Source organism: Berghia stephanieae, chromosome 3 (assembly GCF_034508935.2).
Source record: "Berghia stephanieae isolate SIO BIC M18660-M18661 chromosome 3, UCSD_Bste_1.3, whole genome shotgun sequence".
Lineage (NCBI taxonomy): Eukaryota > Metazoa > Mollusca > Gastropoda > Nudibranchia > Aeolidiidae > Berghia > Berghia stephanieae.
In genome coordinates this window covers 54,243,684-54,265,767 of record NC_088362.1, presented here as the reverse complement: position 1 = coordinate 54,265,767, position 22,084 = coordinate 54,243,684, and the positions used below count along the sequence as shown (strand labels likewise).

The 22,084-nt window shown below is 32.6% G+C and overlaps 1 protein-coding gene across 4 annotated transcripts in view; it reads right to left on the bottom strand.

Annotated features, from left to right (window-relative positions):
• The window catches only part of LOC144968012 (mitogen-activated protein kinase kinase kinase 7-like), a 48,882-nt gene that overhangs the window by 16,204 nt on the left and 10,594 nt on the right, over positions 1–22,084 (bottom strand). Inside the window, exons 2-13 of one of the 4 annotated variants that reach the window (XM_078905934.1) lie at positions 21,194–21,373; positions 19,708–19,753; positions 19,051–19,189; positions 18,523–18,647; positions 17,519–17,647; positions 16,417–16,474; positions 16,061–16,133; positions 13,900–13,969; positions 12,803–12,939; positions 12,063–12,255; positions 10,104–10,181; positions 6,189–6,311 (exon numbers count right to left, since the gene is read on the bottom strand). In XM_078905934.1, coding sequence (XP_078762060.1) covers positions 6,189–6,311; positions 10,104–10,181; positions 12,063–12,255; positions 12,803–12,939; positions 13,900–13,969; positions 16,061–16,133; positions 16,417–16,474; positions 17,519–17,647; positions 18,523–18,647; positions 19,051–19,189; positions 19,708–19,753; positions 21,194–21,373 — 1,351 coding nt within the window. The remainder of the gene's footprint in view (positions 1–6,188; positions 6,312–10,103; positions 10,182–12,062; positions 12,256–12,802; positions 12,940–13,899; positions 13,970–16,060; positions 16,134–16,416; positions 16,475–17,518; positions 17,648–18,522; positions 18,648–19,050; positions 19,190–19,707; positions 19,754–21,193; positions 21,374–22,084) is intronic. The other 3 variants (XM_078905936.1, XM_078905937.1, XM_078905938.1) reach the window with 3 other exon arrangements.

The following is a 22,084-nucleotide window of genomic DNA, read 5'->3' as shown; positions in this document are numbered from 1 at the left end:
CCTGAAAGTCAATCCAACAACTTCTTAACAAAGTTCTAGTTTACTCGAGCTTCACAAGCTATAACACATTACCATTGTTAGTATAGTTTTTTTAAAATTATAAATATTCTAATCATCATTATCCTCCTACCATAAATAAGAAATTGACTTTTAAATTAAGTTATATATAAACAATAACATCTAATTTTTAAATAAAAATCCATCTGCAATTGGTAATATTTTATGAGACCCCACCCAGATTGTACTGGGCATTTGTTAAACATTACATTACAAGTGAGATTAATAAGCTTGGTTAGAAAACTACAAAAAAAAAAACCAAACAAAAAAAAGAGCCAGGAACAGAGGAATCCGTAATATTAATAGAGCTCACATCTACAAGGAAGAAGGCGCAATATCGTCGTTGATTTCACATCTAATTAACGTAAGCTACTTTTGATTACTTTAATGACATATAAAATATATATTGTGTTATATATATTCTATATATATTTTACAAAATTAACTGGAAATAACAAGCGGTTATGGGATAAATCATGATTTTTATCACATACAATAATATGTAAAATCCTTCATTAATTTGTACTGTGCCAATTCCTTTATGATATCATAATATTTGAAACTTGTAGTTTACAATAAAATGTGAAATCAACGACAATATAGCATTTTGTATTGTGTGTACTGTAATATGCAGTTTGTGAAAAAAAAAAATCAGCTAAAAAGAAAATGATAGCAGCGCAAAAGGCGATATTTTTTTTGATAACTAATACTTTATCCCTCTAATTTTAAGACTGAATTTCTTTCAAACTGTAATTTTCTCCCATTATTATCTGGTTATAATCATAAATCTAACCATTTCTCCAAGGGAGCGGTAAAAGTGATAGAAAAGCAACCCAGGCTTCCTTGAAAGTCCCATCACTTCTACTACTCTCTAGATGAAAGCAATCATATTTTCAGTCATAACCATACTAAAGGACACAACCATTGTGATACAGAGCCATAACCTATCAGCATCCCACACCACACACATGTTGCGTCTATCCAGTATTGAAGCTACAACAGTATTGATGGGATTGAAATTACAATTTTTGAAAGAAATTCAGTCCCAAGGCTAAGGGATTAAGGGCTACGAAATGAGATGGGAAAAAATGCCAGATTGTAACACAAAATCAATTTCATTACTAAATTGCTTATATTAATGCAAAAACAAAAAATGAAAAAAGCAAGGGCGAAAAGTAAAGGTTAGTTTAGCTGTTAGTAATTTTATGTTTTGTTTGTTTTTGTTTTTAAGGGTTTTACAGCGCTTGCAACAATGACTGATATGTAATTCAGCATTTTAAAAAAAGAGAAAGAATGGATTAGCAATGGCAGAACTTTATTTAAAAAATGACCGATGGAACTTGTTCATAACAAGTGTGCACTGAGCATGGTATCGTGATTGTTTGATAAAGAATCTACCATAGACAAAATATTTTTAGCTGGCAATTAGTCACCATAATGGTTCTGTTTTTCAACTCAATAGAGAAAGAGAAAGAGAGAGAGAGAGAGAGAGAGAGAGAGAGAGAGAGAGAGAGAGAGAGAGAGAGAGAGAGAGAGAAAGTGAGTGAGATGGAGAGAGAGAGAGAGAGAGAGAGAGTGAGATAGATAGATAGAGAGAGAGAGAGAGAGAGAGAGAGAGAGAGAGAGAGAGAGAGAGAGAGAGAGAGAGAGAGAGAGAGAGAGAGAGAGAGGACGATGATGCTAGCCAAATTATTTTTTATTTTGACAAGATATAGTGCTCATATTGGGAATACAAGGCTTAAAACAGAAAGTGAGTTTTAAATTTAAACAATTGTTTTAAAAGTGTATTCAAACCAAGAGGGCAACTTTTCTTAATTCTATCTTTAAGCCATGTCAACTGCTGGAATGATCAAGTACATTCGCTTTTGGATCAGAAGGTCCTGGGTTGAACCTCGCTTGTCCCATAGTTGAGTCCTTGGAAAAGGCTTTTTACTCACATTATCTCACCATACTAGCCATTAACAGCGTTGCCTATGTCGGAAAAAAAAAAATCACTTAACAAAGGCGTCGTGTCTCATCCGACATGTTAATTGTTGCTGTTGGATAGGGACCCCTTGTAAACCGCTTTGAGCATGTTTAGTGGATATTGCGCTATATAAAATCTCAGATGAAATATAGAGCAACATTGTTGATTCTTTAATTTTAAAAAAAATGTTGATTGAAGAAATAGATAAAAAAAGTCAAATGGAATGGAAACTTCAATTCAATTATTCAAATTGTTGACAAAGTGAAAAACCTTGGCACATTCTTAGACTCTGGACTGTCGATGGAGCATCAGGTTAATAATTTGGTTAGATCTCTCTTTTTCCAACTAAAAAAGATTGCTTCCATTAGACGGTTCATATCTGAGGATGTGACCAAGCACCTGGTTGTGTCCCTCGTACTATCGAAATTGGATTATTGTAATGCTCTGTTGTTTGGCGTTTCGCAATACAATCTGAAACGTCTTCAGATTGTCCAAAACAGCGCTGCCAGACTAGTATTCATGAAGCGTAGGTGCGACTCTGCCGAACCTCTACTTCATGACCTGCATTGGCTGCCTGTTGAGAAAAGAATTAAATTCAAAGCTTGTGTTTTAGTGTATCGTTGTCTTGAAGGTACTGCCCCTTCCTACATTTCAGAACTAATTGAAAGATATTCAAAACCCCGCCCCTTACGTTCGGCCAGTGATTCCACAAAACTAGTTGTCCCTCGAATTCGGAAAAATGCTGGAATGAGATCCTTTTCTCATTTCGGACCCTCTATTTGGAACGCCTTACCGCAGAGCATTCGTGAAAAAGAATCTTTGTCTATTTTTAAACGTTTGCTTAAAACATATTTGTTTCGATTTTAGTAGATGGTATGAGAAGCAAGATAGGTTTGGTTTGTGTTGTGTGTTGTGTTGTGTGTGCGTGTAGTGTGTGTGTGTGTGTGTGTGTGCTTGTGTGTGTGAATGAGTATGTTTCAGCCAAAGTAATTTGTAATTTAAGCGCTTAGAGTCTGGTGTCTCGGAGTTATAGCGCTATATAAGTTTTCAGCATTATTATTATTATTATTAACAAAGACAGATGGTGTGACATTTCCGGTTTTCCCCATTATCAACAAAACATGATGAATGAAAACAAAGACAATAGTGCCTGTTTCTTAAAAATGCGAGGTAGGTTAACTGATCTGGAATTGAATGAGGGACATAATTGATTTAACAACGAAAAAAAAAACAAAATTAAGATCAAATCGAGCAAAAGTTCTGACAGCCCATGAGGGCGAGCTGGCTTCGAATTCCGAAGAGGACTGAAGTTGTCCTATGCTTTGGTGTACCTCTCTCTTTAAAATCAAATCGTCAAAGGCTGAAATATTGTTTGTTTTGTATTATCCCCTTTTAAATGAGTCACATTCACTCATTTTATCTTTCTCTCCATCTTATTTGGCATTTGGGGTACCCCTGGAGACCTCAACTAAAATAACTGCATTGCCCTATAGCACTGCTCTTTTCATTCCTCTCGTCCATAGCAAATGTTACAAAATGATTTCAGAATAGAATCAGTATAGCCTCTATGAAATTCTTTTACCAACTCTTTTTTTCTCTACATTCTGCATGCGTTTCCATACTTCTAAACATCCCAAGAACATGATGAAAATAAATACTAGCTCTAGACATTAAAAATATGTTAAAATAAAATCAAACCAGGCAAGGGAAACAATATAATTCTATTACATTTAATGTGAAAAATAGAAACACCTTGTCGACCTGAAAATAAAATCTTCAGTTAATGTAATGTGAGGATGTAAAAGAAGAGAGGGGTGATGGGAGGGTGTTAAGGGCTTTTCACTTTGACAGGCTAAGAAAAAAAAAGCCTTATTAAACAATTTGATTTTCTTTTTTTTACTTTTTGGAGGGGGGAGGATATGATTAATATTTAGGAAACCCTCAAATTTGCTTAAAAAGTGAGTGGTTAAAATATAAAATGTGTACAGTTCATGGCTACAAGTTACAAAAATTAGTACATGACTACATGCTGTTTGTATTTCAGTTCAAGATGAAATAAGATAACTATCAGATCTACCACTTGCTGTTTTCAAAGAGAAGAGCAAGTGTTTATTTGTGCCTGTAGTTGAAATGAATCCTTTTATCTTAAAATTGGGGGTAAGAGTTGCAATCTTTGTCATACAACTGATCAAAGAATATCTAAAGTCAAACCATTTAATAACTAGTTAAAGACAATCATTTTGAACCAATACGTACAAAGCAATATAGAGATAGTTAAACAGCAAATAGAGACATAATCTTTTCCTACACGACTAAGACTGAGACTAAGACTGATGCAGTCAGAAAGAATGTTACTCTTGATGTGAATGCCCAAAATTAAAGAAAAAATCCAGGTGTGCTCCTGATAGTTTACACTGCATTGTCAAAGGTCACAATATCGCTCAAAAGCTTGATATGAGCAGGTAGGTTGTTCCATAAAAGTGTGCGGATTTAAGTCAACTTTAGATGGACAAATGTCAAAAGATTGATAACTCAATTGCCAAGTTTGTATTTTATTTCTATTTGTAAATGATATATGCTAATTTGAATTTTACGTGTTCAAGAAAGCTTCAATCGTACTAATAATTAAAGTGCACCGAAAAAAGAAGTTCAATTGGATATAAACAGAAGATTCCATAACGAGGGTAACTTTCTTATGGTACTAAAAATCAAACTTTGCTAAACTATGACAGACTTTGCGCCTACAGGCGTTGCTTTCTTAAGTTCTCACTATAAAATAAAAATCAGAATAAGTGTCATTTTAATTAACTTCATCTTAAAGATTACTATTGTTACAATGTTTTGAATACGAATGACATATATAAGCATTTGATTGTGATAAAAGATGAACATTTGTGCTAATTCACTGGTAATTGTGACACTTTTCCATTACAAACTCATTTCTGTCTTCATATGAAGTTTGAAAAAAAAAGTCCAATGAAGCTATCATGTCTAAAGAGAAGAGAATTTATTTCGGTTTCTGTAGTGTGAAATAGATAGCAATAATTGATTGCTACCCTCTGAATAGAGTATGAACTTATCACTTCATCTTGTCATTTTACATTCAACTACCCAATCACGGCTGAATAGAGGAGAAAGTAATTAACTCTTTCAACGCTGAGGCTATATTCGCATTTCCGTCACAAAATGCCTGACACCTGATTGAGGCAGCATGAGAATGACAAGCTAAGACAAAGCGACATTCGAATTTGGCACACAATCTCAATTAAAATAACCCCCTAGGGCCAATTGAATGTTCTGATGAAAGAAATGATACCCTTGGTTCAATTTACAGTACTTTTGTAGAAAGTAGGATTGGATTACATTATTATTTTTTCCTTTCAAGACCGGCCGCACTGTGCGGTCATTGGCCAGAAGAACAGATTCTCCTCTGGCCGCATAGTACGGCCAATGGCACTGAAAGAGTTTTAAAAAATATGAATTAGAGATTGAAAATAAAAAGTCTGTTTGTGTGTTTGTCAATTGCTCTTCCCAAGGGATCCATTGCCTCCTCCCCCCTCCCCTCAAATCATAGAAAGTTGTTATGAATTTTCTGACAAAGGAAATAATGGAAATAATAATAATAATAATAATAATAATAATAATAATAATAATAATAATAATAATAATAATAATAATAATAATAATAATAATAGTAATAATAATAATAATGCTAAAATCTTATATAGCGCTGTAACTCTGAAACATCGACTCCAAGCGCTTAACTTTCAAATTACATTGGCTTACACACACACACACACACACACACACACACACACACACACGCATATATAGACACACGTATCACAAACCAGATGCCTCATAAATATTGACATAGTATATTCATATATAATTTCATTTCAAAATTTTCTTAGAATTGATACATATTAATAGTAAATATAAGGTGCCACGGTGGAGGAAACACCATCAACACATACTAAAAGCAAAAGAATGAGAGAGTGAAACCATGCATAGGTAATAGGATAATTTGGAAAGGCGACGGAACAGGTGGTCGGTAACTAAAAACTCAACACAAGTGAGAGGTTGCAAAAGTCATATACAAGCAAGAGTATAATGCAAACCCTTAGATGGGAAACGGAATGAATGCAGAAAAAGGGTGACTTACTACCAGGACGTGGCGAAGTGGGTGTGACAATGATTTGGGGGGTGGGCAGATGAGAGGAGGGGGGTCGGGGTGACAGAGAGAGACATAACTGGTCCACGGAGCCTGATCGGTGTGTCCTTGTGTCTGGATACACGATGTGTAAGACCACACAGCACAAAACACCAAGCATGATACAGCACAGCACCACCACACAGCAAGGCGGTACGGGGATGAGGGGTGAGGTGGGAGTAAGGGGGGTGGGGAGAGGAATGGATGGTCAAGAACAACAAGGCAATAATATATGACACTCATGCATTTTGCAAATGTAAAATTATAAAATCAAACAAACTAAACAACATGGTGATTGACACATGGAACTAAAAATCATTAGCAGGCAAAACATTTTTTATAAAAATGAATTGATTACTTCATTCAAAAGCAAATAGATTTTTAAAAAATAGAAAACCAATGTGCTTTGGTCATTTTTCTATATCTGTAATAATTAGCAAATTTCTCAAAAAAGAAAGCCATTTAGTTAGGCACAATTCATCACATAAGATTTGAATAAAAATGTATCTGTTGACATTCTGGATAAGTTCAACATAACTTTTAAAATATTCCTCAATTGTATAATGTATCAATCCTACAACGAACCGTCATGTTACAGATCAACTCTCTAAAGAAAAAATGATAGATGGTTAGTAAAGTGTCAAAATAATTGAATTCTTAGTTAAACTTTAACAAATCGACTCGACTGTCATATTGAAAGAGGGTTAAAGTGTGTCATATCTCTACTTGTAACAAATTTCTTTATTCTTTAGAGTTTCTTTGTTTGCTATTATCATCATATGCACAAGACTTGTAAAATAAAAGAAAGAGAAGGAAAAGCTTTAAAACTTTGAAACATTTTACTGGATTGACATAATTACATTCAATATTGAATAAAGTACGATAATAAAAACCTTTCAGTAAATTGTATAGATTGTATAATTTGTTGAGGTAACACTTAATTCAGATCAAAATTTCATACAATTTCAAAGTATAAACAATGTATAAATTGTCTCTTATTTTGTAGCAAGGTGCAGAAAAAATTAGTTGTAAACATATAACCCTTGGTAAAAGTGTTATACATTAGAAAAAAATAAATTGTGGAATACACGACTTTACTATAGATGGCATGCAATAAATGTCTCAAACACATCAACCCTAGATAAGGTACAGATACTTTTAGTCATACAATTAAAGGTGTTACTTTTTGAAATAGACAACGTAAGTTACACCCCTGAAAATGTGTGTCTTTCATGTCTTTTGTGTAGACAAAGGAACATTGAAAGCTACGTAAAAAGAATCAAACTTTCAGACACATTATCTATTCGGGATAAAATTTGCATTGAAATATTGGCTTAGACATGCCATAAAAATGTTTGTCTTTATCATTCAACTTTATTGATTTCATAAACGCCATAAATTTCCTCCATCTTTTTCTTGTCATCTGCCTTATGTGAAAACAATTACACCCTCTACATCAGAGACCCAATTCCTTTCTACTAATTGATCACATGTTGAGTTTTTGGATATTTATAAATTATTTAAAGGGTAACAAAGATTTAGCTTTATAAAACTCCAGACATCTAATGACAACATTAAAATAAATTCTTTTTTTTTTTCATTTCTCATTTCTTGGATAGTTTAACTTGTAACAAAAGTACTGGATGATTCATCGAGGTGCGACATAAGAATTATCATTACTTATTCTTGCCTGAATTTCAACAATTAAGTGAGTTGACTGATTCTTCGTTCTCTTATTCAACAAGTGTCCCATTTTCATAAAAATTACTAAAAATTAATATCAATCTCTTTTTCTTGGGGGTTATTTTTCTAGTTACAGCATTGCCTCTGTCGAAAAATAGATTATAATATCGCCTCATATGCGTCTTGTCTTGTCTTGTGTGTTAAGTGTTGCTGTCATCTGGAGACCCCTTAAGCACATTTAGTGGATATTACACTGAATAAAAGTTCACGTATTTGACTTCTCAACATTTAAAAGTTAGCAATTTATCTTCGCTGCTCTAATTTTCGGTTATCCCAAGACTACCAAAGCTGATTAATAATGGCTGAATTATAAATGATATTTCTCCTTTTTAGTGAATAGATTATTAACTCACTCAATCCTAGAGATTTTTGCTACTTTTCAAAATTGGAGAAAAATATATTAAAAATGATCATGTACATAGATATTTTTATTCAACTATCATTAACTTGTAATTATTAAAAAACATAAGCTTTAATACTACGCCTATAATTTGTCTCAGAAAAATGTAATAAATAGGCATGGGATAAAAGTAACCCGGGTAAACAACGGATCTAGTCGGTGTTAGGGTTGAGTGAGTTAATAATGTCAGGGATGGAACTAGACATTAAAAAAAAAAAAATGGACACAATTTTCGTCTAAAAAAAGCCTAAATATGCTTATGAAGTATGTTGACGAGATAACAAGATTTTAAAAAATTGTTTGTGCTGTGAAAGTTTGAACAATTAAATGGCCAAACGTAAAAAATACCATTGTTTTATGTCAATTAAAAAAAAAACAAAAAAAAAACAAACAAACAACAATGAACAGAAACAAAACAAAATAAGCTGTGATAGAGACAACCAGTTTGGATTAATTCTAAAAAATCTAAGATTCCAGAGAAACTGGAACAGGATCATCCCTGTAATGTTGAAACTTTCCTTGTTAAAAGTAGTTAAAGTATACCATACAATGAGCGGGATACACGATAAGCCTAATTATCACTATACAACAATTTCATCATGTCAAAAAGAACAATTAAAAAGATATATATATATATATATATATATATATTTATGAGTGTTGGTGGGTACGAGAATGCTCGATAATTTAGGTAAGAGCATATAATAATAAATAAATTCACTCCCGTATTTTTAACTGAAACGATCGTTTCCATGTCCTCCTCATTTCAGTTAAAAATACGTGAGTGAATTTATTTATATATATATATACATATATATAAATAAAATATTTGAATTACTATTGACTCCTACAGATCTGTTTTGTTGCCTTTTACTTTGGGCAATCTATGGGGAGTGAAATTGTTATTGTTGTTACTAATATTTATAATTATGGGTTGTTTCGTACAAAGACAAAGGCTCAATGGACTGATAGAATAAAAATACATATGTTGATAGATTATCATATTATCTAAAAAAAAAAATTACCCAAGATTTTGAGATGCATGATTTCAGTTTTATTACATTCATGTAAAATTCCAAGAAGGTGAACAAAAGAATGAAAACTGACATATGAATGTAAAGTTTCTTGTTTGGAGTTTATCTAAAAAAAATTAAACAACTCATTTTAGGTATATGGTGCCAAAAAAAAGATAAAAATTGCCAAAGCAAGCCCCCTTTAAATTGATTGGCAATGAGGTTCATTTTCCTTTCAAATCTGAGACAAAGCTCAAAGCAATGATGAAAAACCCCCAAATAATCCAAGTTTATAACTCTACAAGCTTATCGTAAAGGGTTATTAGGGTAAGGAGGGTGATTTAATTATTAATGCGTGGTTATAACATTTGAATGTGTTATTAGAGAGATAAAACTACTATAATTACTAAATAGGCAGCTTACACAGTGAATTGTTAAAACCTTTAACTGATGATTGAAGCAAGTGGTATACTATGGTCTAAACTCCCAACTAAAAGTTGGTTTATGAACAAGGTTAATTTATCAACCAAATATAAAATAAGATAAAGGAAACACATCTTAAAAATAAACAAAACAAAAAAAAATTATAGAACCCCCCCAAAAGAATCTATTCACCACAGACAATCACCATACCAAATTAGCTACCCAATATTGAATGGAAGAAAAATTCCTTTTTGATACACTTCAACTCCTGGTTACAGGAGCACTTACCCCCAATTTGCTTTGCAGCAGCAGATGTTACATAAACTGGGGTCGTGCCGTGTGACCCTGTCCTTCGGTGACCTCTCACTGATTAATTGGGACAGAGAAAGTTGGTAATATAAAGAAGACAATGAGACAGAAATCTGTCCTGCTATATGGACTATATAAAACACCCAACAGATTTTGTCTTTTTATAACACTGAAGGGGTTTTTTCCCCCCAAAAAAAATCTGAACATGTTTTTAGCTCAACGAACTTTAAAAAATATATTTTAAAGAAAGTTTAATTTCAGTGACTTTTCTTGATTTTCTTCTGATATTCATTATCTCCATTTATTGCATGGTCATAATATTTGGTGCTTGCAAATAAAATAATTGTGATAAAAGGTAAATTAAATGTTCCTTTCTCTAAATGATATCGCTTTTGGTCAACAATTACATATCTTTGTTGACAACTAAATACTGCATCATCTCAACAAAAAGCAATTAAGAAATACACTACAACGAAGTTAAGAGTTGGCATTTTTTTCTTCTATTATTGTATTGATATCAAATTGCACCGTTTCAATTTACAAAGTTTGCAAAAATTTTTAACATTTCATTTCTGCTGTCTATACTTGTCACAAATCCAATTTTGGAAAAGACAAAAACTTCCATATTAGACATGAAAAAAATGGTTCATAAATTTTTTGTTTACAGCACCCATTAATAAGTTGTCATTTGTTAGCATTATCATATTGAATGTCAATAACAAATACAGGTTGCACGTTATTAAGATCTACACAAAAGGACTCATCGGTGCATGCTTGTGAAAAGCTATATAAGTGTGTCAGAACTCACTTGGCTTATAAAAACTAAAACTAAAAACTGTTGAAGCAGCAAACAAGATTTATCTTTCTGTCAGGTCCGTTGTAATAGAAAATCGCTAATGCCTTATCTGCTTTTAAACGATGCAACGACAGTATGAAAGATTTTTTCATTTCTTCAAAAAGCATACAGCATCTTGTTTAAAGGAACTACCCAAACATATGAAACAAAACATAGCGGCCAACTTTTCAAAGAGCTAAAACGGGACACCTTAAAGCACAATACCGTCATGACCCAAAAATTATTGTATAATAATTAAATCTAGGTTTAGAGTTTTTATTTTCCTTGTTTTAATTTGCTGGTGGAAAAAGTATAATCATGGGACATGAAAGGATCATTTCCATAAATATGAACAGTTCTTTTTAAAAAAAAAATTTATTTTAATTTTAACATTTTTCTCCAGACTACCAAAGTGAGATAGTCCCGATTCACCAGGACAGTTGGCCACTATGGGAAAATATGGTACGGTTAAAATTTGAAGCCACTCTACAGATTATGAGTTGATTACATCATTTATTTGTATATACCCCAAAGCCATGAGATTTTACTTTCTTTTTTTTCAAGAGGAAAGTATGAACAGAATTCTATGATATTGTAATCAGGTAATGAAAGTTTCAATACACAATGAAATAAGAAACTGCAACACACAAGGTGTTATAGCTGTTCTTCACACTCAAACAACGAGAAATAGACATTTTCACAGCCGGAAAATCCATTCAATAAAAACATCCAAAACATTCACATTTATTCCACAGATGAGGAGAGCATAACATATGAAAACAGTAATAAGGAAAAATATAATTATTGCTATCAAATTTAACATTTGACCTCAAATAGTAATCCAATCCACTCACCTTAAATTTACATTCAAAACTTTAGGAAAATAAAAAGTATTCAACTCACCTTAATATTGCATTCAAAACTTTAGAAATTAAAAAAAAAATTAAACTCGCCTTAAAAGTACATACAAAACTTAAGGAAAAAAAATATTATTGAGTTGAATATTTTGACGCAATTTTCTTTAATTTACAAAACGTCTATTCATGCATTAACAAAATGTCCAAATTTCTTCCTGTACAACATCCCTCATTCTCTCCCTTTACCTTTGTGAGATGGAGGCTGTGCTGGGTGACCATGGAGATCTAACTCATCCAGTTTTGTCAGATCGGCAGAAAAACGCTTACTCATGTCGACTGGTGTTGCCGACCTTGATGTTCGAGGATCATTCAAACTTTCTCTGCTCGCAGCAAGAGATGGGGGAGCACTCATCTGAGTTCTGGGCCTCTTTGGGGTTTCCTGGTGATGGCAATGTTAATATGATGTTATTAAATACTATTTTGAAATGCTAATATACTTAATTAGTGTTTAGTTTCAACAGAAGGTCCCTAAAGCTCAGTTTGTAGGGCACTCGCTTCACACACAAAGAGACCAGTATCACTCCTGGGTGTTGTACGGATTTTTTCTGACCTACTGTTGACCAATAGTGATTAGGTAGCAGGGTCTGTTAGATATGGTGGAAAGTACTTTGTGACAGATCAGTGTTATCCTGAGCCATTGGTGCCCCTGCAAAAAATTGGATTACTAACCCGGAAAGCTGGAGTCTAGAAACCCCCCCCCCCCCCCCCACCTCTTTCTCATCTGAAAACATACATGTGCACTCCTCATCCCCCCCCCCCACCCCCCCCCCCCCCTCTTTCTCATCTGAATACATACATGTGCACTCATAATTCGGAGTGAATGTTATAAAAACGATCTTTTGTCACAGTCTCATGAGCAAGACTGCAATTGACAGAGATCAAAACTGGCAAAAATTTGGAAAACTATAAGTTATACAAGAGTTTACCTCCACCACAATAGGCGTTGTTGGCTGAAAAGGCCTGGGGTCCTTGTAGCGAAGTGTGTCACTGATGGTGCTAACGCGAGATCCACTGGTGGTACCCGTAGGGGGTGTTGCAGAGAAATTGGTGGGCAAATCAGAAGCTGTGGACAACATTGTGGAGAGATCATTTTATCCAATAGACATTTCACATTAAAAAAGAATCATATAGACTAACTAAATCACATGATCATTTGATGAAATATATTAATCAATGTAATAAAATTACATTACTAAAATAAACAAATCTCCATGTAAGGTCATTTGGCTTTTTTCCTCTATTGTTCTTTTTATTTCAGCTGTGTTAATCCCTTCAAGATAAAAGATAATTTTCAGTAAATGAGGAAAACAGGCCTGCCTAATACTATGAAAATTCAGTAGAGATACGAATTTCTCCAACTGACAATTAAATAACGATCTTTAATTGAATAAATTTCTTGGAGGGTTTTATTGTCTGAGTTTAAAGCATTATTTTAATTAAGGACAAATTGATAAATTCAACAGTAGATATAATGTCTACTTTATTAATACCCCTGAAAACCACGATTTTTTTTCAATTCCAAGTAGACAGGTCAGGTCTAGGAAAATAGGGAAAGCTAAGTAATAACCATTGACTCAATGAGCTTGAGTCAACTGGGGTAATATGTGAGAAGTCCCTTACCTAAAGAAAAAAAAAAGGCTGAGGATATAGTTTTGAACATATTGCCATACATCTGGTTACTTATATCATGAAACTCACTTTTGTTCGACTTTTTACAAAATGAAAAGAAACACCTTATTGCTTAGCCTTTCAGTGCCAGGATAGGTAAAATTCTCTTTTTCCATCTCCATCAGAGCAAAATTTTCTATCCTTATACATGAACTATTTAAATGTCCCTGAAAGTATATAATCCCACATTTGTTACTAAGGATCTCTGAGCAATTATCTCTGCTAATAACAATCCAATGTTAATATTTTTGACTTGCCGACTCATTGTAACAAATGATAACTATAAATAAAGTTGTCAAAAGTATAAAGAAATGAACTTTGACAATAAAACACTAGAGATGTGTGTGTAACTTACAATACTCATCTTCATCATCAGTCTCACTTATTCTGGTGATTACCAAGGGCTCATCTCCCCCTTGGAAGAACTGTGGAAAACATGGAAATAATAACTCTTCATGATTAGCCTTGTAAAAGATACATTGAAATTCATATTCTAACACACCAACACCCTTAAATGGAGTCAGCGTAGCCCAGCTTTGCTTCGCACCAAAAAGCAGGCCTGTAAATGGTTGGTGAAAAAATTGTCGGAACTTTTTGAACACGCGAAAATAGACACAACAGGACAAAAATATGGACACAACACAGATATGACACGTCAATTGACTAGTCAAATCATGTCACTTTCCCCTACTTCTTTATAACGAGGTCCTTATTTTATGGTATCAAAAAAAAAAATCCCAATTATTTGAGGTCCCAGGTCTGAGTTAGTTGTAAAATGAAAGGAAGAGAACAATTCCTACCCTTTTGAAGGATGTGTATCTTCACTCCTGTTTGTGTTAAATGTTTACGCTGATTCTTTCGTTTATTTGGATTAATTCTTATAGAAGAAGAAGAAGAAGAAGAAGAAGAAGAAGAAGAAGAAGAAGAAGAAGAAGAAGAAGAAGAAGAAGAAGAAGAAGAAGAAGAAGAAGAAGAAGAAGAAGAAGAAGAAGAAGAAGAAGAAGAAGAAGACGATGAAGAAGAAGAAGACTACGAAGAAGAAGAAGAAAAGGAGGTGGTGCGGTGGTGTGAGAGCTTTCGAAGAAGAATATATATTTCGAAGAAAAATAATTATTTCGCATTATTTTTTTTTCCGGTTCACATTGGGACTGAACCAAAGAAATATAGAGACTGAGAAATAAGAACCGGAGCTATGCATGTGTGCCGGTAGCAAAATAGAGAGAAACCTTCCGGTCCAGTTCGACACACTTCTGTGTTTGCGTTATTTACTGACTAGGTGTGTGTGTGTGTGTGAAGACGACTCGCGCGAACTTCGCGACCTCTCTCTCGCTGGCTGTGGCACAGTAGCCAAGCAGTGGATACATAAACATCTAGCGGAGCGTGTAGGTGGCATGATAATATTATAGCTAACTGATAGACGGCATGTTTTGTCTTTGATGCGACAAATAAAAAGGTTTTTTTTTTTTTTTTTAAAGTCGGCATTTGAAACGGAATAAAATCTAATTTTTTAGAGGAACGAAATAAAAGTCTTTTATTTTCTTTTTTATTGGTTCTGTTCTTTGACGTTACAAATTTTATTTTTACTATTATCTTTTATTTTACCTTTTTTAGCACTTATAGAGCAAAATCGTACTGTCGGAAATCCGACAATAGACGGAAGATTTACAGGCCTGTAAAAGGTACTGAGTTCGGCTGCCCGCTGCACTGTTTGGCCTTGAGCAAATCACATTGTCCTAGCTCACTTTGCGGCACTGATGCCTGGGTTACTCCAGTCTTCTTTTTGAATAGACCCCAATAACAAATTCTCCCTTGTTGGAAGAATAAAAGATATTTTAGATTTTTAAAATCCAGTCCCCAAGTATTCAGATAAACACCTAATGGAAAATGTAAGTTAAAATGATAAAGGAATCAAAATCCTATAGATCAAATTTTCAACTATAAATTTGCAAGGAGTACAAGTTGGAGTACACTGGATATTCCCAAAGTTTTTGTTGAATTAAAATCCATGAAATTAATGACATACTGTCCTTTACCTTAATCTTGTAATTTGCCGGGGTGAACTAATAAACAAAATTGAATTTAAATCAAGAGAATCCGAATTGTGAAATTTCATTTATTATTTTATATAGCTTAAGGTGACAAATTCAAACACCTTAATCAGAACTTATCATTTTGACCCAAACTTCTTAAATTTATCTTATCTTCTTTGTCATCTGGTTGACTCCATACACAAGCTTTGATGCTGTCAACTATAAAAAAAAATCTAAGACTGAATGTATTAGCCTGAATGGCATGTGTACACGCAAGGAAATGGGACATGAGCATAATATACTGAATATAAGATGAAGAGATATCGAAAGCAGATGAGAGGAGGAAGAAGAAGAAGAAGAAAAATACATTAAAAAAACAAAAAACCCCAACCCCCCCCCCCCCAAAAAAACAAAAAAAAAACAAAACACACACACACACACACACACACACACAAAAAGCCCTTCATCTAATGATGATCTTCTTACTTGATACATGTGTGTCATAATCCTTACTACTTCAGTCATAGAGGGACGTTCAGCTGGTTTGCCTGACCAACATCTGAGATGTAAAAGGGAATAAAATCAAAACCCCACACTTTGTACTTTGAGCTCCTGTTACAACTAGAAAACTTAATCTATAAACGAAACAGCATAAGCTTAGAATATTTTTAACTTTGTTAAAATTTAAAAAAATAATTCAAAATCAAAATGACATGTTGGACTTGATCATAAAATAAAAAAGATGTTATAACTTGTGAACAATGCATTATATTACAATAATTTTATATATGTGCTCCTAGTCACGTAAGGAGAATATCCATTATGGTATTTTCTTACATTACCTTGTCATTAGCAGCTCTAATGGTTTGGGCAAATTTTGGATAGGTGGGGGCCTTTGACCTGCAACACAATAATTAAGAAGAAAACAATACAATGAAGGATAGATTACAATATTTCTGACCACCATTAATGGAACCTGGACACTCTTAAAGATTTCAGCTTTTACATGTATATATATATTTTTTTTTCTGCTACTGTACGAGAGGTATATCTAATCATTACAGCAATATTTCTGTTTTTGATGCAGGCATTGAATACAATGTTTGTAACTTTTCTTTTTTCATTAAAAAAAAAATAATTGCTGCTGGTGATTCTAACAGTGGTTACAGTGATCAGATATTTGTAAAGGTGTCCTTGCTAACGATTGTAGAGAGAAAATTGTAAGCAACAATTAGAAGTTGTAGCCAGAGTCAATGCTTATACATCGAGGGCAACATTGAATAGATAATGGAACTATTTGTTAACTATCATTTCACTTTTATTAAACAAAAGACTATGACTTTATTTTACGAGGTGTTTCCGGTGAAATTTGTTTTGAGTAAAACCAAATGTTTTCCTGGAAGTTAAAATTGGCCAAATTCTTAAAAGCAAACATGGCAAAAACATGAATCAATATAAGCAATTACTTTTTTTATTCTTTTCATTTACCATAATACACAAGGTACATGAATAACCATAGGATAATGATTTTTGAAGGGGATACTGATAGCTCAGTTGGTAGAGCACTCGCTTCACACACAAAGGGAATGAGATCCATTCTTGGTGAAAGTCGAGGTTAGTTTTTAACACCCATATCCACCCAGCAGTGATTGGGTATCTGGGTCTGTTAGATCTGATGGAAAGTATTCTGTGACTGACTAGTGTCATGTTCAAAAGGTAGCAAGTAATTACTATTGTCAGGTTCACTGGGATAAACTCCGGCTCCATGACCTAATGGCTCTGAAGGACTATTTTTAAAAAATATAAAATATAATAAAAATATAATCACATTCACATTAAAAAATTACAGGACAGAGAACACAAATTTGAGTATTCTATTTCCTGAATATCAAAGGAATAAAAACATCCTGATGGAAAAATGTCTGTATGCTTAATTTAGGTTACCTGTATGTACAGCCCACATAATACGGAAAGCGGGTCCTCCAATCTCATCAAATGGCTTCCTTCGTGTTAAAACTTCCCAAAGAATTATACCCCAACTGAACACATCACATTTTTCACTGTAATTAGAACCTGTAATGGAAATGGGATTAACACATAATAATAATAATAATAATAATAATAATAATAATAATAATAATAATAATAATAATAATAATAATAATAATAATAATAATAATAATATAATAATAAAATATAATAATAATAATAACAATAATAATAATAATAATAATAATAATAATAAATAATAATAATAATATAATAATAAATAATAATAATAATAATAATAATAATAATAATAATAATAATAATAATAATAATAATAATAATAATAATAATAATTAATAATAATAATAATATAAATAATAATAATAACAATCATAATAATAATAATCTATTCAAAATAATCTACATCCGTCTTATGAATGTTATTAAAAACAAACTTAATCCTAATCCTAGAACAATGGTTTTCGATGGTGGACAAAGATGTTGAATCTGACTGTCTCTGTTATGTTAGCATTGAAATCTTTTGACCCTATTAGTTTGAAGATTTCTTAACAACACTGAAACGTAACTATCATGACTGATTCCAGAAGGTAGCTTCTTCAGAGATACAACTGAAAGAGAGGAAAGGCTGTCATTATATTACAACTAAAATCTTATTTGAATATAAAGACATGCCATACCTTCTTCCAAACAAATCAAGAATTGGTAATTTACCTTACCATGAATGGTGATATTTTTAGAATGTGGTGAACTAAAGCTTTGCAAGCCACTGGTTTGGATAAAGACGATATCTATTGAATCAATTTAACAAAGAAGTCAATATTGAGAAAAGAATCTTTAAAATTATGAACTTGAAATTAGGAATTAATCTATTAATATTTTTAAAAAATCTCTCTCTTTCTCTCTCTCTCTATATATATATATAGATACAAAACACTAACCTTCAAAAACCTCAGGAGCCATCCATGCAGCACTGCCTTTGTTGTTTGTCATGTGAGTTTGAATGTCACAAGCTGTACCAAAATCACAGATTTTCAGGATTGTTCCACACTGGATCAATAAAAGGCTGGTTGGAATATAAGAAAAAATATTTTGGCACTGTAATGGTTTGATGAACTCGAATCTTAAATGAATCTTTTAACCGTAAGAGTTTTTTTTTGGGTTTATAACTGATCTGTTTGACATCAATAAACAATATTTAGTGAACATATTCTTAAGAATAGATGTTTGTAAAAATAGAATTAATTATTTTCAAGTATATATAAAAAAAAAAAAAAGAAAAAAAAAGTAATGATTAAACATTTTTTTTTACAATTGAAGAATCCACAAAATACATGACGATGTAGCACCCCCCCCCCCCCCCCCCCCCCGAAAAAAAAAATAGAATATAGTCAGATCCTTTCCAGTCAAGATATTTACTTTAGAATTACAATTAACAATACATCACTTAATTCAGTATCTCTTCTTACTTGGGTGGTTTGAGATCTCTATGTACCAATGCTTTTGGTTTCATGTTGTGTAGATACTCCACTCCCCTAGCACACTGAAGGCACCAGCTCATTGCATGAGCTGCTGTATAATTTGGTTGTCTTCCAGAGCCATGAAGTACTGATGAAAAAGAAAATGTTAAATTTAATAAAAACATTGTAATGAAGAACACAATTTGTTAGTAGTTGCTCATTTTGAAAAAAACAATTGATTCAAGTATCAATGCAGATTTGAAACAATACTTTTATTCAAGAAAGAAAAAAAAGACAGTTTACAAAATGTTTATCAAGTTTCCAAACTTCACAACGAATTTTCACTAACATTAACTTGTAAAAGAAAGGTAAAGCATCTCTACAAAGTATTAAGTTTACAAATGACGACTTCAATTGGATCCTTTTATAAAAAACAAATCCATAAATTTCTTTACTGAAAAAAAACATAGTATGTTCCTTTGAGATAAACGAAAATAAATTAATAACTTAAAAAAAAAACAACAAAAAACAAAAACAAATAAGACAAAAGTTTACTGGAAAATTCTTCTTGGAAAAATGTTAAGCTCTGAATTAGAGATGCAATGGAAAGTGACTGAGTGCATGAATGTAGTTGGTTATCAAAGTTAATGAACCTTTCTATCTTACCATTGTAAAGAGAACCTCCTTCTGCATACTCCATGACGAGACATACCTGGATAAAGAACGAATATGGATTTATGAGAGAAATTTTGTTTGTTTGTTTTTGTTTGTTTGTTGCTTTAGGTCTCTTCCAACACAATTGAGGTTATATGAGAGACCGCTGAAACAAAAAAACAAGCAATCTAACAAAAATAGTACAAATGTAAATCAAAATCATAACCTAAAGATATCATAAGCTAAATTATAAATAACCAAGAACAAACAGGCAGAAGATTTACAGAAAAAAAAATATCCCCTGTCAAAAATACAATCACAAACCAAAGAAGCAGGATAGGCTAGTAAAGAGAAGAAGAAACGACATCACTATCGGATCGTACACCCATGCGAACATCATAGGTATATGATTCAAGGGTGATGCTCCCATCCAACCACCCGCTATGAGAGAAATAAATCACAAAGGAAAACCATTACAATTAAAGCTGTTGGTAAGTTGCAATTTTTCAAAAGTCTTGTGGAAATGACACTAATCAACAAATAACATTTGAGAGATACATATAATTCAATAAGTTAATAATAAGGACACACAAAATATTCAATTTACTAGTTTCAGCATAGAGTGAAAACATAATCAGGATGCATGCTTTGTGTCAAAACTTATTTTCCAGCAGTCTAAGGCAACTCTCTTGAAAAAAAAAATTGCAACAAAATGTTTAAAAATGTCAATTCAGCAAAATTAACTAATAGAAAAATATCATAAAGATGGGGGGGGGGGGGGGGGGGGGGGCTTTAAACATAACAATTTTCAAAACCTTTCCTTCAAATACACATAATAATGAAATTTTAATAGTATCTAATGAAGATATGTATTATATTTCTGCCTTGGTAATTCTTCTTTGGAAAAGCAATCTGCATTAAGAAGTTTCGAATAACAAAACATCATAACAGCCTGTATATACCATTCCTTCATGTTAAGATGAATAGATTTGATTATGAAAGAAACAATATAAGAAACATGCTGGATTCCTTAAACATAACAATTTTCAAAACATTTCCTTCAAATACATATAATAATGAAATTTTAATAAAATCTAATGAAAATATGTATTATATTTCTGCCTTTGTAATTCTTCTTTGGAAAAGCAATCTGCATTAAGAAGTTTCGAATAACAAAACATCATAACAGCCTGTATGTACCATTCCTTCATGTTAAGATGAATAGATTTGATTATGAAAGAAACAATATAAGAAACATACTGGATTCCTTAAACATAACAATTTTCAAAACATTTCCTTCAAATACATATAATAATGAAATTTTAATAAAATCTAATGAAAATATGTATTATATTTCTGCCTTTGTAATTCTTCTTTGGAAAAGCAATCTGCATTAAGAAGTCTCGAATAACAAAACATCATAACAGCCTGTATATACCATTCCTTCATGTTAAGATGAATAGATTTGATTATGAAAGAAACAATATAAGAAACATACTGGATGTTCTCTGCATGCCCCATATAACTGTACAATGTTTGGATGGTTCACTCGGGAAAGCTGTTTCAGTTCCTGCATAAAGGCTTTCTTCTCAGCCTCTGTTTCAATCCTTTTAACAGCAACATCTTTGCCCCTCCACAAAGCCCGACTGACCACTCCAAAGGCACCTTTTCCAACAACCTGATTGGAATTGAGAATATTGATGAGATATGATAAAAATGAAATGGGTTTGTTTAAAATATTTATATCATGAGTAAGTGAAGCTAAAGAAACTATAGCATCAGCAGTAATTGTTTGTTTTTAGATGATTAAAGCGATAATTTCTTGCTTTCATTAGTTTCCTTCAGCTTATAGAGCTGACACTGTCGGTGCAAAATTGTTGTGTTATAATTACTATATAAATTATACATTTACAACTAGTTTATTTTTAAAAAAAATATTTTTATTTATAATTTCTGCAGCAAGCCCCATCAATAAATTTATGAGACATTGATTACTAATTATTCCTAATATTTCAGTGTTATTCGACACCCGAAAACTCGGGTGTATCTTGTCACCAGATTATTCAACACCCGAGTCGCGCATGCGCATGTTGAGAATTAGCTACCCTCAACAACTTCCGTTGTGTGAATTTATCAGCATGGTGGTAGTAGGGCGAAATGGTTGTCTGAAGGCAAGGACTAATTAAAATGCTTAAGGATTAAATGATCCAAACAATAAACAATTCAATTATATAAACCCTTCGTCCACATAGAAATTGTCTAAACGTATAAACAGAATGTCGTGTGAGCTCCTTGTTGGATGGAATCTGAATGACACGAAAGCCTAGTATGCCGACTGGGTGGGGTTCCTGATCTCCCATAGTACATATTGTGTCTTCTATCCCCGTAT